The 16307-nt window shown below is 38.9% G+C and overlaps 1 protein-coding gene across 11 annotated transcripts in view; it reads right to left on the bottom strand.

The window, feature by feature from the left end:
* Positions 1-760: 760 nt before the first annotated feature.
* The window catches only part of ATP11B (ATPase phospholipid transporting 11B (putative)), a 65392-nt gene continuing 49845 nt past the window's right edge, over positions 761-16307 (bottom strand). For 3 of the 11 annotated variants that reach the window (XM_071812598.1, XM_065844179.2, XM_071812602.1), the window contains one exon: positions 8395-9939. In XM_071812598.1, coding sequence (XP_071668699.1) covers positions 9837-9939 — 103 coding nt within the window. In that variant the 3' untranslated portion in view covers positions 8395-9836. Of the gene's footprint in view, positions 3220-5059; positions 6130-8394; positions 9940-12972; positions 13096-16307 lie in introns of those variants that run through there. The other 8 variants (XM_065844175.2, XM_065844176.2, XM_065844174.2 and 5 more) reach the window with 5 other exon arrangements.

The raw sequence follows: 16307 nt of genomic DNA, 5'->3' as shown, positions 1-16307 counted from the left end.
CAGCACCTGCTGTGGAGGACGATACCACCCACAGCGTGTGTGCTTGACTATGGTTGAAGATGACTGTGTGTAAGTGACTTTATTGATCACCCTGGTAAGTAACTCAAGACTTTATCAAAACTGTTTTACAATTAAAACCTTACTGAAAAATCATTCAAGAAAGAAAGATATAATATTTTAAAGAATGCATTAATACAATTTTGTTATTCACACTTTAGTTAACTAATGGTGCCAAGAAGTCTCTGTGGATTTTGACTATAGTACACTGACTACCTTTGAATTTTAAACCCATGGTGCCATTCCAGCCTCGACGAGAGTAGCCCACACCAATAAACACGTAAGGAAATTATAATTTCATCTATCAGAAATGGGCTTTACCTTTGTAATGCACAGCTGACTCATTTTGCTCCTGACAGTGTAAACAGACACATGTAAGTCAACTCTGGACATTTAAACCGGTACAAGAATTAACTCCCTGCTTCTGGAAGTTCTTCCACTGACGTGTCTTCAAGTTCTCAATTTAGCAAAAGCTGCTTAGCCGTAATTGGAATGTTTTATATTACATTTTAACTGTTTCCCTTTTAAACTTTGTGTCTTGAGAGTGTAAAATTTCAAGCCATCCTCCCTTGAAGGCCAACGGGCAGGAGTCAGAATGATGGGGAAGCGATGGGAGACGCCGCTGCTGCAGCTGCGCCCAGGGAGCAGCCGGCCTCGCTTTGCTCTGCTTTGGTTTCCTCTAAGGCATAATTAAAACCATGACTCAGCTAGAAATGAGAGTTTTATTTAATAAATATAATTTCCATAAACCATTTTTAAAACAACTTCTACTGACCAAGCTGTACAACAAGCAAGCACACAGACTCTGTCAGAATCAGAAATTAACAGGAGGCAGCCACAGTGTCAGAGGTCCAAAATTCTTTGTACTAATTATTGCTACAGTTTCCAGTTGTCAATGCCCCTTATTTGCCTAAAATAATATCTTCTTTAAAAATATACTTTTGCAGAGATGATTAATTCAAGCTTTTTCTTTCAAAAAATAAGCAGAACTTGATCACATTTCAGTGCAAAGCAATGGCGTCCAGGTCATTTGTTACTCTGTGTGCATAGAACCTGAAATCTCTCATGGGACCCTAACTGGGCATTGTAAAAATATATTACTTGCTGCAATAATGACATTTGTATCTGAAAGTGAATCTCATTTTTAACCATTTTCCCCTGTTTAAACTATATGCTCCATGCATTATCTTTTATCACAATGCCAAAATGTAAAAATGTTGAGAATCTGCTGCTGTATGAAATAATTTCCTTTAAACCTGCTGAGGAAATATTAACACACACCACAGGCCCTTGAGCTGTTTCTTTCAGACAAGTCCCACTTTGTCTCATGAACAGCAGTGTATTCATTTCACTCCACTTCACGTTACACGTCTTTAGGCCATGGTTTTATTCATGTCTGTGCATTTATACAAACTGGAAACAACAACAAAAAAGCCGTATCTACAGTGCTGACAATCGTATGTACCTATTGCAATTCAACATCACGGTGGCGACAGCGAGGGCAAGGCAAACACTCCAACGGGAGGAGAAGGTTCCTTGTAACAAACGCCAGAGCAGCTCGGGCAGCGCACAAGGTCTCTAGTTCTGCTGCCCCTACCAGCAGCATTTAACTGTAGGAAAATAAAATCTACGGGAAGCAGAAGCCTTGCAAATACCGAGGCGAATGCGCTTCTGACGGCAAGAGTTGAAGCAGCCGATCCGTCCTCCTGCTCTAAACCGAGTCCTTCCCACAGAGCTGAACCCAGACAAGCTGCTGGAAGCAAACAACAGAAGCAAAGAACATACAGAACAACCAACACTAGAAAACAGTCACAGAAAACAAACACACCGGCAAAGAAGGTCTAACTGGGAAATAATAAAGGAACAGGCAAAATGCTAAAAATCGATCCGTAATGAGCATTTTCCCAGCTCTAGGAGTAACTCCTCTAAGTCACTGATGTCTGTGTGCCGAGGCGAGTGCAGCGACTGATGGGGCTGCCAGCGGTACCGGGTGTGGGACACACAACAACAACTCTCAAACGGGTCACAAGCACTTTATGATTGAGCACTTTTGCAGACTGAATTTCACCAACATCACTAATTAGAAGTACAGAAGTATCCAATAAAACCATTAAAAATAATGTACAGACTTCAGCTTGGAGACATTTCTAACACTAAAAAATAAGATTTTTTTTTTTTTTCAATATAGAAGTTATACTGTCATAAAAAACAGGTTGGAAAGTATCACCAAAGGTTTCCAGTAAGAAATTATAGTTGCCTAATCTGCATTCTAAATCGCATAATCTTTTCTCAAATCAGCTTTTGCACTAGAATACAAGAAATCATTCTGAAAATGTAAAGCCTGTTTTCAGTATTTCTTCACTTTTTTTTTGTTCCCCCTCTCGCCATAACCTTAAAAAAATATACAGAATATTTTAAGCAGAATATTTACATTTTAATCTGTAAAACGATTCAGATCATCTTCCCACTTAATCTTTTCCACTGCACCCTTTAAAAAGCTTAAGTAAGTTTGGCAACTAAAACTATGCTTTTCTAAGTAGCAAAAGCAAACTATTTTTCAGCGAATAAGGCCTAAAAATCTGCTGAGAACTCAATCCCGCTGAAGGTGGCTCTGGAGAAGGTGCTTCCTCAGAGACCCTGCATAGTAAAGTGACCACACACCCCTCCTACTCACCACAAACATCTACTACGGGTTTTTCTGCCCTGTGTTACAGATTTCAAGGTTAAGAGGTAATTCTAAACATTTTCTTCTTTATGGCAACATTCTCCCTCACCCATTCACACTCAAACGCTGGATTTATACTGAATTAGCTGTATTTTGTTCAGTCTCCTTCACAAAGAACTCTACAGTACACCCAATGCAGTCAATGGTTTCATAGACTTCAGCCATCAAAGAAACAACAACAAAAACCAATCTTTGCTTCTATTCAAAGAAGAATTTCAAAGGATTGGTGACATCAGTACAAAACCAGTCACTTCCTCCATCCTAAATACTTGTCAGACCAAAAAACACCTGGTCTTACGCAAATCAATTCTACATTCTTACAGAAATTACTGATTTAGATTTACTGCGAATAGAAAAATATACCTTGGCAGACAGATGGACTCTTAAGTTCTTCCTGAATTGTTTAAATGCATGTTTCTTCGGTAACCTTACAAACACTGGGAAAAGGGAAAGCGGGGAAAAGGGAGAAGGAAGGTTTTAAAGAAACACATAATGAACGTAAATTATTCTTCAAATATAGGACTGTGCTGCTTTTGTGCAAATATAATTCAGATATTTGTGTGGTAAAAGCCAAAATACACAGAGCTGAGCCAATCTAGATGCTTGGAGCGGGGTTGTGTATCACAGCCTCTGCCTTCTGCCGTAAAAATGAATCAGTTTATATTTCAATACACGATACACTAATCACACAGAGCAATGAGGTTAAATGGTCACACAGACTGACTGGATGATTTGAATGGTTGACATGGACACACAAGTACTGCTGAAAAATGAAACACTGATTTAGAGGTAAACAATACAGCTAAACAGCAGATATCTGAACAGAATTTTTAAAACAATTATTTTGTAGTATAAAGACGCTCAGAACGAGAAACTACTAATAAGAAAAAGCATTATTTTGAAAACAGATTTAACATGATATATATAAAAAAAGTTACAGATGCAGGCAAAATCCAAGCACGTGTTGTTACTACTGGGTACCTGGATACAAGTTTTCTTGGGGCCTGGAGAGATGACACTCAGTTTATTGCACCTCTGCACGCGAACCAGGTTTCAAACTCTCCACAGTCAGACGAGTCACACGTTAATACCTGTTACAGGGACTATGAGACACAGTTTTCAGAGGTTTTAATGATCCGGACCCTCAGTGTGGGGATCTATTGTACAACTGGAATTTTCAAGCTTAAGCTTCATTGCGCTTATGCATTTGAAGCCATGAACTATGAACGCTGAATTAAACACTTGTTTTAAAGGAAAATCTGCTATATTTTGATTTTTCTTCTTTTGTTTCATAATTAACTTTTAAAGTTTCTCACTGAATTTGTGAACTGGCCTTTGTGCCAGTGGGACAAAAACCTCATGTACTGCACATTCAAGTCACTACAAATATTAAAATGAGGTTGCAATGCCAATTTTGTATTACACAAACGTTGCCTTAAACGACAAGATCTTAAAAACCCAGCAGTATCTGCAGCCTTCAGTTCAGAGTGAGGCTTCCAGTCTCTAATGCAAAAATGAAGTTCCAAGAACTGAACCAATACCGCTTAAATGAATAACGAACAGCAGAGCTGCTCATGGATAAGGAACATCCAAAGTGTTTGATACAAGGAAAGTCAGACCTTTCGGACGCTCGCCGAACTCAGGAGAATTTGGGATGCACATAACAAGAGGGATTCACTCTGGAGCAGCCCAGCCCCCACTCGGATGCCATACGGGGAACCTAAGATGCATTTGCCTGGATTACAAAATATAAAGTACTTGCCATGGAATTTTCTTGGGAGACAGCTCTTCAGCCAACAGTGCGCACTGGTGCAGGCAGGGTGAAAGCAGCTAATACCGGGTTTGTCCAAATCCTACACTCCACCACATCTTTATTAAAGAATTTCTCATGGGTGTTATTTAGAGTCTGTGTTCCATTCACAGTTTATTCCACCCAGAGATAATTTTAATATGCAGCTTTACATCTTTAGCTGTCTGACAGGAAGATTATTGGTGGGACTTCAGCATCAAAGACTGACTTAAAATTGGATTCCCAAGCAAGGGTCCAGAGGCAGCAGCATTTTTACCAACCTGGAGCCCTAGAAGCTGCGGTACCTCAGCTGCTCCACTGCTGGCCCTGGTGGCAGCACCTCCATTTTATCCCGCACGTGTAAGGGCAACCAACAGGTTCAGCCATCCTGGCAGAACAGACACACAGGTGTTGCTACCAAACCCCAAACATACAGACACGTTTATCCTGGGACAAGAGGTGTACCTGCAAGATGTACCATGCAAAGCTCCATCTCTGCAACTTGTTTTTATTGGCATACTTAGGTATCAAAACATGGCCATCAACGTCTCAGATCCTTCAGATATATGAAGATAATTAAGCATTAATTGTATCTTCAAAGTACAACATGACCAAATATAAATACATGAAAAAGAATAAAACATGCAAAAATCCACCAACGTTTAAAAGGATTAATAATTCAAAAAATTTATGCTAGTGAGACTTCAGCACAATCCACCAATTCTTACACGTTTCCAAAAGTCAAGATCAAGAATTGTTATAACGAAACACACAGGGTGTAATTAAAGATGACTGGCTTCTGAATTATAGTTTAGAAGAACAGTGAACTGTTACATCCCTTATTATTCCAAATTATTGATTTGCAAAAGTGAACAGTGCTTTTCAATGCAATGACTAATATACTGCCATTCATACACCAGCATAAATATTTGAATTGTGTTTAACTCTCAAAAATTACTAAACTGATTGCTTATAGAATATAGTAACCGACCATGGAAATAACAAAACTGATTTGCAAACTGCTAAGACAGCATCTGCATGAGACGGCTCAAAGTTAATGTGTGTGTTTAAAGTGAAGGATCATCATGAAAAAACGCAACTTTTTAAAGTTTCATTGTGCAAAATCAGTTTGATTGGATCACTTGAATTTGGGAGGAAAAAGGTTCTCACTGTGCTACAGTGATAAATATCAAATGCGGGATTCCAATCTGCTCCTATGGCAACAAAAAAGAGGTCAGAGGTAAAAATGTTCCTTAAAAAAAGTATTTAGCAATTTGTGGCTATAATTAGAAAAAAATATGGGAAGCGATGACCGTCCAGATGAGTTACGCCGGGGCACAAACAAGCCCCGCTCTGCCGGCAGCAGCCGCGCTAAAGTCTCTCCCAGGGCAGGGATGCGGCACTGAACTCGCTTCAGAACCTACTGAGGTGTGTGAGCAGCACTCGGCTTCCACACGGCATTTACAAATGTCCCTGTTAACAAGTGGGCGAGTCCATTGTGGAGAGAGTCAAGATGCTTCTGTCGTTGGCATAGAAGGGATCCGATGAACTCCATGATCTAAAGTAACAATAAAAGAAAAGTTTGGCTGACTGGGGACTTATAAGCTAGAGGTGAGGAGAAAAGTCTAGGAAAGCAGAAGATAAAAGTGTTATGAGATTAGGCAAACGTAACTCTTCAAAAGACTCATCTGTTAGTCTCTTGTAGGCACCTCCAATTCATTCAAACTTGATTCATCACGCCAACTCTGTAAGTAACAATTCTAGGTTTACCCTTCTGGCAAAGTTTACCCACAGCTACAGATATTTTCATCACTATGAACTAAAATAAGCAGAGGTTTATGCGCCAGTTTTACAACTAAAGTTTTAATCCTGTGTCTCCAGGGCAATCGGAACGGTGCTGTGTCAGTGGAGGCACTGTGAGAGCTGCAGGTGTTCAATAAACCTCCATACGCTCTGAACGTGGGGGTGGGCAAAACTCACCTACAACCACTAACCTATTTCATCCCTTGCTGTTAAATTTAAGTTACAATTTAAGGCACCCGGAAAGCTTCCTAACACGTCACAGCTTTTGATTCAGTCGGGATCTCACGATGACTTTCTCTTAATTCCTATTTAGGGAGAAATGCTATTCTTGGTTGCACAGTGTTCTAGAACTGCATGTGAAAAGCTGAAAAATAGAAGGTTGGAAGGCAGGAAATCAAAATATAACAAACTTATCCTCCAAATTTGCCTCTGTCAGAAATCTGCTGTTTCTTTAGAACTTTGACATGCGGTGCCTTGACACAAACACCACTAATGGGAGAGCTGAACAATTCAGAACTTAATTCTACTGTACAAGAATGTAGGTGATCCAGCATTCTTAATATTTTAGTGACTGACAAGTTGACACACAATTTAATGGAACAGACAGACAAAAATGCATTTTACCATACAACACACATTCTATATTCTAACTGGTGAATGAAGCTTTAGAAACCACTTCTCAGATACATTTTACAAGCAGTAGATTAAGTACAAGAGACTATATTCCTGTGGCCCGCTACTCCAAGCATTTGTACAACTTTGATTCATCAGTTTCTATCAAAATTTGATACCATGTTTGATTTCATATTCAGGTATCGTATTTGACAGAATATCGTATTTGACAGGGTATCAGGAGCACAGAATATAACACAAGTGAGCTGCAGCAACATCGTTTAAAATAGTGCTCTGCATTCTACAGCACTCTCACAGACAATGTATTTATAAGCATCACTTCATTCAACAAAATCATTTGCAGCTGCCTCCTGGTTGAATAAAAAGCTGTTTTATAAAGCACGAGCACTCAGAAGACCACCCTGTTTGGGACTGCGCAACCCGCTGAAGATACCGGTTGTAGGTAAAAAGAAACACAGCTCAAGCTCATGAACAAAGGCTCAGGAACTTTATGAGCATTTTAAAATCACCAAATAGATTTGTTAAGTGTACCTTCAGCATTTCACAACTTTTAACAGCCTCATGTGACTGATGCACTTAGTACATTAAAAAAATACACAAAGACTTTCATATATTGCCAGGAAAGCGTAGGGGGGAAAAAAAAAAGCCTTAGTACCTTGACTTTTAGGCTTTGCTTTAAGTTTCAATGCTGAGTGGAAGGAACTGAAGTCGTTGAAGAAAGTAAATAAGACCAAAATTTTAAAAAAACAAACAAAAAACCAACAAAGTATTTTCTAGATGTATTGTACATAAATTTAAGTGAAACTAGAAGATGGCTCAGAGTAATTTCAACCAGAGGCAGAAGCAAAAACTACAGAACTTCAAGCCCTTAGTGTAGCACCAAGATAGTTTTGCATATTCATTAAGCATAATACTAAATTCTGCGTTCTAACAACACCAAAATTATTCAGTTAGATGGAACTTCACCTGGAAATCACACTAGGCAAGCAGACAAGAAATCTGATCAAAAAGCAGTCTTCAAAAAATGTTTAATATTCTGTCAAATACGAGTTGTCTTCAATAAATATTTGTAAGATCTTAAAGAAAGAAAAATTTAGTGGAAAAAAAGAGGAAACTGTAAAAATGTAAATGCATTGTAGAAAACAAAACACAGAATACCTACCTTATCAGACTACACATTACTAAGTAAGTGTTAACTAAAAATCTGCCCTGATTAGATAATAATAAATGGAAAAAGTAGCACGAAAAGTTCCTCATTTGGAAAGCAGATTTTTACAGAGAAGTGGAAAAAACCAACCAACCAAACCCAAACAAAAGCACCTTGAAGCATCTGCTCCCAACATGTTGATTTTTAGACCAATTAAATGCTCACCTTGTAGATTAAAAATTCTATTAAATTGTTTATTTTTTACATCATGCCCGCTTTCTATACAGCAAGAGTTTGAATTAAAAATGTACTTAATCATAACAGTTCATTTTTTATATGGAATGAAACATTTTGCATAATCATACCCTAGATTTGTAGAAACATTGAATAAATTTCATAAGCAAGCCAGAGAGAGAAAGTGACTGAAACCAGCGACACCGTGTTCAACACAAGAGTTCAAACCCCAGGTGTATTAATTCCATGTACCCCGTCAATGCCTAAAGGCAGAATCAGAACTGACAGAGCTTGTCAGTGAAAAATATCCACACACACGGGATGAATGGTACCACAGACCTTTAACCAAAGGAGACAAAGTCATTCAAATACAAAATGAGTTTCCTCGAAAATGTGTGAAGTGCAACGTTTTCAGGTTTGCCTTTTGAGCAATGAAGGACCGTGATATCATTCAGGGACTGAGAGACTATGATGTACAAAAGACTACTTTTATTTCTACCCCCAAATATTTCCACATTTGTTAGCTGACCTTGTTTCTTTGGAAATGGGGAGATGGCACATCAGCAGGTCTAGTAAGAGCTTTTCTCAGAGCAATGCTGACTTCAAGAGCAATATTGCTCCTTAGAAGTATCACTCTAACGTGCTTTTATCCCACTGAGGTTTGTTTCACACGTGGTTTGAGAAGGAAAAGATTTATTTAGCACATACTTTGGAATGGCACACGATTTTGACAATATACCTTCTAGAATCCAAAAAAACCCCATTTAAAATTCTCAGAACCTTAAGGTTCTCTTCTGTCAATTACTCTGATTTTAGAAATAGATTATAAAAGCTATACTATAAAAATATGTCATCTTTGTATCAATCAATGGCTGAAAGATTTAAAGACTCTCCTTCTAACAATGAAGTTATATTTAAGGGGGGGAGTGTGAGCCTTTTGTATATCCTCAGGTGTAACGCAAGCTCCAAGGTAAATATTTGGAGGTTGTACATCAAGAACCAAATGGAAAACTCTTTCAACTTTACAAACTCCTGATTTGTGAAGGAAAAAAAAAGAAAGTCACAAAAAGGAAAACAAAAACAGCAGCAAGGTTTGATTTTCTAAAGAGGAGAATGTACAAATCAAGAGAAATTATGATAGATACAACACAAGAACTTGAAGTAAGCCAAACTAAACGTTTTAACAGAAATCTTTTGAAAACTGTTTTTCCCCCTCCCCATCCCAAAAGAAAGCACTCGGAAAGAAACAAGAAACTTGTCTTTCAGGATGAAAAAAAGTACAACAAAGAGCTGCATTTCCTACTTAAATAAGCAAAACCTGCAGCTGGTTTGTTAGACATCTATTGCTGCAGGCTCATCGGGTTCCAGTTTATAGGAGAATCGTCTGCAGCAAAGGCTATTGAGAGAAATGCCACACCTGTTGACCCGGGTCGGGCTACATCTTCCCATCAGTCGTTCCAGCATTCTTCTAACAGATGTGCATGCTGTTTCCCCATCTGAGAAGCAGCACATGGAGTCCAAGCAGTTGATACCTGAACCTGCCTCAGTAAGCTGGAAGGAGGAAAAATAAAATAAAATAAAATAATCAGTACTCGGAGATTCTAGCAATGAAGATGTTATCAGAAAACACTTAGGAAAAGCAAGTTTTCTTAAAGTTAGAGTGTTGAATATTTTTCAATTTTATAGGAGAACTACAGTGACTAATAACATGACCATTTCCCTTCCTAAGGTACGTATACACTAAAATTTGATCTTCCCAAGGTTTCCATGCAGCCTTGGTGAGCGTCTGGAAATCATTTAGCACCATCTCTGCTTAACGCTGGGAATAAACTGTTTTGCAGTTCTCTGTGTTACAGCTCTAATGAATCTCTGGCACAGAGCATCACACAGTTTTAGCCTTGATTAACCTCAGTGGAGGTACAACTATTTATACAAGCTGCAGGTCTGCCCTATTTTAAGGGAAATCTATCAAGAGAAAGCTTCAGACCAGGGCTGCAGGATATAATGCAACCTGATCATAAGTAGTAACTTTTCCTCAAGAAGTGTAGAATGCAACTTCTTAGGATAATTTACATTACACCTCTACCACAGATACCCTTGGCTTGGTAAGGAACAAAAGCACATTCCCAATTTTGTGTATATCTTATCTAAATGCAAACAAGGCTGATATTAGATTCAGTCACGTTCACGCCAGCATGAAGAATAATTCAACATTAGAATAATAAACTTTCTACTGTTCATTCTCAGTAGGTGAGAAAAAGACCCAAATAAAATGAAAGAAGTAATACAAATCTATATAGGTTCAAGTTAAGTGTGCTCCTCTACATTATTTTTGCACACTAGTCAACCACAGCACAACTAAAGTCTAACTGAAATCTAGTACTGATGGAAAGAGAATATCCAGAACTGACTTCAGTATCGTTTCCAAAAGGAAATACAAATATGGAGTGTGGGGATGTTTTTTAATTCGATTTGAGACTCTGTAAGAGAGAACCCTGTCAAACGCTAAACACACCGGCTAAATTTAAGCATCCATTATCCTCACCTCACACTCAGACACCAGTGAAGGACGAAATCTGATCTGGGAGGAGGCAGCTTAGTCTATAATAGGACAGAGCTCACTTAAGAGCTTCCCTCAACATTTCACTGTGTGAACAAAGGTGGCTGGCTGTTGTCTTGACTTTGGTTTCCAATCCCAGTTCCTTTAATGCCCCCCACACCTGGCCAGCACTCCAAGAGAAGCACAGAACCTCAGAGTTTCCTCTGGGAATGGTTTACTATGAGTGGACACATTCTTTCCTAATCCCCCCAAAACGGACATCTGGACAGATTACAGCTTCGTAACAAGACAATTCCTGTACTACAAAGAGGAGGAAGTGAACAGAAACAAGAAGCATTTGGAAATCCAAGAGAAAAATCCCAACTGGTAGGACAAGAGGGGAGCACACAGGCAGAACTGGGGTTTCCATGGGGTTTTCCTGCCTGCCCCTTCCTCAGCCCTGCTCCGTGTCCCCACGGTCCCTCCCGATCTTCCCGTCACATCCCTTAACGTGACGCTCACAGGATTGTCAGTTAACCATTGTAGGAACTTGGAGAAAACACTACAAACTGAAATCCTTGATTCAGTCGCTGCACCTCGGAGGCCACAAATGAGTGCAGGCAGAACACACAATTCTGACTGACTCATACTCGTTTGGGAGCTCTCCTGGACACAAAATGAACATTTACTGTGACAATGAACTTTGTAAATACCTGAGACACAGGAGCAGCAGCATTGCAACTGACGGGTCTAAAAGGGGTCTTGGTTAAAACAAATCCAAAACAAACTGCATCTCAGAGGTCAAGTCCCTGAATGCCCACCCATCTGGTCACAACTGTACCGCCACAGAAGATACCATCATTAGGAACAGCACAATTTGCAGCACTAGCAAATACGACCTTCACAGCCACTTCATGCTGCGCTCCCAGTGTATTGGACAAGAAATTACCCAGGACAGAAGGAATCGCTATTAGGAGGTCAGAAAACAAGCTCCCTGCTGCATCCACAGTGATCTTCACGGTTGTGTTCACAGCAACACTAAACAAACTCAACATTCCTACGCTTAAGATTTCAAAAAGAATATTTAGTCCATGCATTATCTTAAAGCAGATCAAGTAATACCTTTAGAGTTACTGCAGAAGATCATATCACAGTGGTTGGGTGTAGGATCAGACAGACCAGACATTTCTTTTCCCTAGAATCCGCTGACCTGAGAGCCAGCAGCCCTAGATATTATTCAGATGGGTAGAGAGAGCAGCCAAGAGCAACCTGAACTATTGTAGCTTCCAAGGAGTGAACCCTCAGCTCTGCATTTTGGAGGGCTGGTATCTCTTCTTCACTAAAATCTCCTTTGCTCTTCTCAAGTTAGATACAAGAAGCTAGGATCACGCTTGAACCACAGTTTATGGAAAAGTTAATATTACCACTTTTTTAAAACAACAAATGTGACCTTACATAAGCCTGGAAACAACATTTCTATTATCTATCACTGCCTGGTGAAAATGGATTTTGTTTTTATATCCACTACCTAGAAGGAAAATACTTGTATTACGCTAAAAAGTCCCTTTTCTCACTTTTATCTCTGTGGTACACAATTATAATCACCGTTTTATACCGAAGTAAAACATGGTAAGGCAACAGAGCATAATGATCTCTAAAGACCTGAAAATAACCCTCAGGAAACAAAAGGCAGGAGAGACAATGCTTTAAAAAAATTAATAAGTATAGAGAAATATCTTATATTATTCATATTTAGGCTGTAAATAAGGTATTTTCATAAGGCAAGATCCAGGATCACAAGAAATATTATACTTTATATGATAATGGCCCATTTCATGTAATAAATCAAAAAGCGACTGAAGTGCAGAACTAAAGAATGGTTCAGCTTGATAAGGAAAAAAAAAAATCAAACGCACATACTATGATGCAAATTTACTTGTAGATACCAAAAATATGGGCATTTTAGAGATGGCTCCATGACTGTCTGTGTATGATACATAAAAAAACATATGTACACACAGGTTAGGGTAGAGCGGGAGTACTACCTAGTGAACGCAAGAACTGTCGGGCAGGCTAGATGGATCTAGCAGTTGCCTATTGTCCTCCCCTCTGTGCCTGCTTTCAGCAAAGTCACATGCTGAGCTGACTGAACCCTGATCTTCTTCCATCTAGAAGGACAGAAAAGCAACAAATCTTACTGAGCACCATGCTTGCATTGCTTTAAAACAGTTACCTGTTTTACAAGAACTTTCACTTTACAGATCTGTTCTTGAGAGAACAAGGCACATTTACAAGGTAAAGAGGCATTTTTTTCAAGTTAATGGGTGGATCAAACACAGTCTATCAGTGCACAAGTATTGGAGGTGTTCAGCCTTTTTGCGCACCGTAGACTACAAAAGGGGAAAACCCAACAAATTTGAAATCTAATTCAAAGTTTTCAGATTTTGGTTTAAAATTTCGGAGTTCTAGTTGGTTTGCCCCTTCTAATAGAAAGGACCACTTCAGCTTGTTTATTACAGGATATTCTACATGCCACAAGACAGACATTTCAACTAAACATTTAAATCACACTGAAATATGCAGTTGGGACTTTGTTGAACAGGAAACATATTTAATCCTGTACATGAAGTTAAAAGCACTGCAGCCTGTTTTCCTGATCCCAGGTCGTAGCTGCCAACGTGTCTGATGCCACACGGATATTTCAGAAAATATGAGATGGCCATTACTGCTCCCCAATTAATTTAAAACTTGGTCCCCGCAGTAAAGCTCACTTTCCTTAACCCTCCAAACACTGTATACCAAAATCTCAAACAATTAGATTTAGACATTTAAAAGACGATATAAGAACGTTGACATCTAACAACCTCACTGGCACTTATGCTTTCAACACGCTTCTAGTTTTTCTACTCTTCATCTCTTTGAATCAAGTAAACCTACAAATGCCAAACTATTTTGTTATCTCAAAGTCATTATGCAAAAGTATCATCAGTTAAGTAGATATGTGTGCTTTTTTGACCGAAGATAAATACAAAATAGTCTATTCTTCTCTCATTTATTCTGTGGATTAGCTAACCACACTATGCTAACACAATATCCAAACTTGTAGAGGCAGAGGTTACCCTTGTTCAAAGTTTGGCATATTATGATGTTCTTGTGTACTTCACTAGCGTGAATGCATGTTTGCACTTGAATAGTCTTCTTGGAAATGATACATTCCTTAGAGAAGACACATGCTGTGAAAGGAACAGAAACCTGTCCTCGACTTCTACACAGCTGGGCTGGATCAGATACGAAAGCTATTTGGAAGGGAATCCTATGAAATAGTAACCAGAGGAAAAAAATATAGACAAATAACAAAGGCATAAAGTCAGGGCCAGGAGTACGGAGCCAGAATGCAGATCTGAAGGGAAAACAAGGCAACAACAGAGTCATGGGCCTGTAAAGGGGAAAGAACAGAGTCTGGCCTGTGCTAATGCAAATGCTACAGTTTGAGAGTCCCAGGCACAATGTTACGCACTGATGGTGTTCCCTGGAAACACGAACCTTTTTTGTGTTTTACATTTCCCTAGTATTGCATACAGTCATAACACACCATCCAAAGGTAAAAACTCTATAAATATAGTTAGTCCCATCTGTAAGTAGAATTAAAACATCTGCCCAAGCAACACTTCTGACATGTGGCTCAAGATTTCCAACAGTTCTTACAAAGCAGAGACATGTATACATACATATACACACAAAGCTTTGTTTACAAAGAAAAAACTGAAATGAGATGCAATGGGGCCCAGTTAGTACCCTAAGATATATAATTCACATGTTTCAAGCGCAGGAGAGACAGAGGAAAGAAGAAGTACCCAAGTCAGTCTCCAGTTAAGCACGAAGCCCAGACCTGACCTGTGCCGCATGATTTCATCTTCATCCCAAGTTACAAAAGTCACAGTGAGGTTCAGAGGCACGAGTGGGACAGGCACACAAAGGACTGCACCTCTGACTTGCAGGAATCACATGGACACTTAAAAGACTCGTCTCAAAGCTCTTAACTGTATATCACAAATGTACTTAATATAAACGTGAACATTTTCTGCACACTGTAAAGCCTGTAGACATAAAAACTGATTACAGCATCATATTTGTCTTTTAATTTGCATTCAAAAAGGTATTCTGCTTTTGTATATCACTAGTACAGTAAGCACATTTGCAGAACAAGGCATAAGTCAGTTTAACCTGCTGCTATACTGATTTTGAGGTTTTTAATACATATTTCATGAACAACAAAAAACTGCCAAGGTCTGTTCTCCAATCTACACACATTCTGCAGTCACACAGGATGCAATTACTGGGTGGGCACATCCAAAGGAGGTGTGGCAGAATTAGCTGCTTACAGCTACGTTCACCAAGCAGCTGTTTTGTTCCATGTTCCTACAGTTTTCTGTTCTTTCTCTGCTCTACTGCTTTTGGAAAACAGCTGCCCTGGACACTACAGAAACTCAACAAACCCATGGTCTTACCTCCAAATTAGTTTTTGTTTAGTATAGCAAAGTAAGTAGTTTCCATCTATTAACTGACTTTCCTTTTTACTGTTTTAGGTAAGGATCCACAGGATAGCTTCAAAACTTCATCCAAAGACTACAAATAAAGAACTAGAGAAACCCAAATGCTTGTTTCTTGTTGCACTTTACAACTTCACCTGCATGGTACAAGGTACTTCAGTGCTTGCATTTCAGGTACCGTGCTATTAGATACTCCAGTGTAAAAATTCTGACATACAAGAAAATTGGATTTGCATAAACATTTGTTCCTCATGGATAAAACAGATTTAACATGTTTTTCAACCCCTTCCCTAAGTGTAATATGAAGAAAATGCCCTCGATTCAGCAAGCATTCTCCTGCTTTTCGCATTTTAGTAACTACAGTGCTGCATTCCTAGGCAGCTTTATTTTTCTTTTACCACCCAGTGACATAATTCTTAAAACATGTTTAGTTTTGGAAAGTTTAAGACAATCTTTTGTTACAAAACCTTTGGTGTAGATAAGATGCACCATGTAATTCACTTTAATAATTCAGTGAGAAAACGGAGGTTTAGTGGAAATATATTTATCCAAAGTTTTAAAAAGGTAACTTAGTTACATGACACTGATAAACCAAGAATTTCAAAAGCTACCTTGTGAAAGTTTTTGCAGAGAAATCTCCCCAATGTGCTGCTAAGTTTACTGAAATTCAAGAGGTATAAGGCACTGTGCCTGTTCTAAAGCTAGTTAAGTGCTGAATTTAAAAACAAAACCAAACCACGCCACCACTACCTCTGAGAGGTGTGTGGCAATATAAGCTGCTATGTTTCGCAGTGGGACAACTAACAGCTAAACACAACAGCCCTTCCAAG

Source organism: Patagioenas fasciata, chromosome 9, assembly GCF_037038585.1.
Source record: "Patagioenas fasciata isolate bPatFas1 chromosome 9, bPatFas1.hap1, whole genome shotgun sequence".
NCBI lineage: Eukaryota > Metazoa > Chordata > Aves > Columbiformes > Columbidae > Patagioenas > Patagioenas fasciata.
Note: the sequence above shows the minus strand (reverse complement) of the source record. Positions and strands in the feature narration are given on the sequence as shown.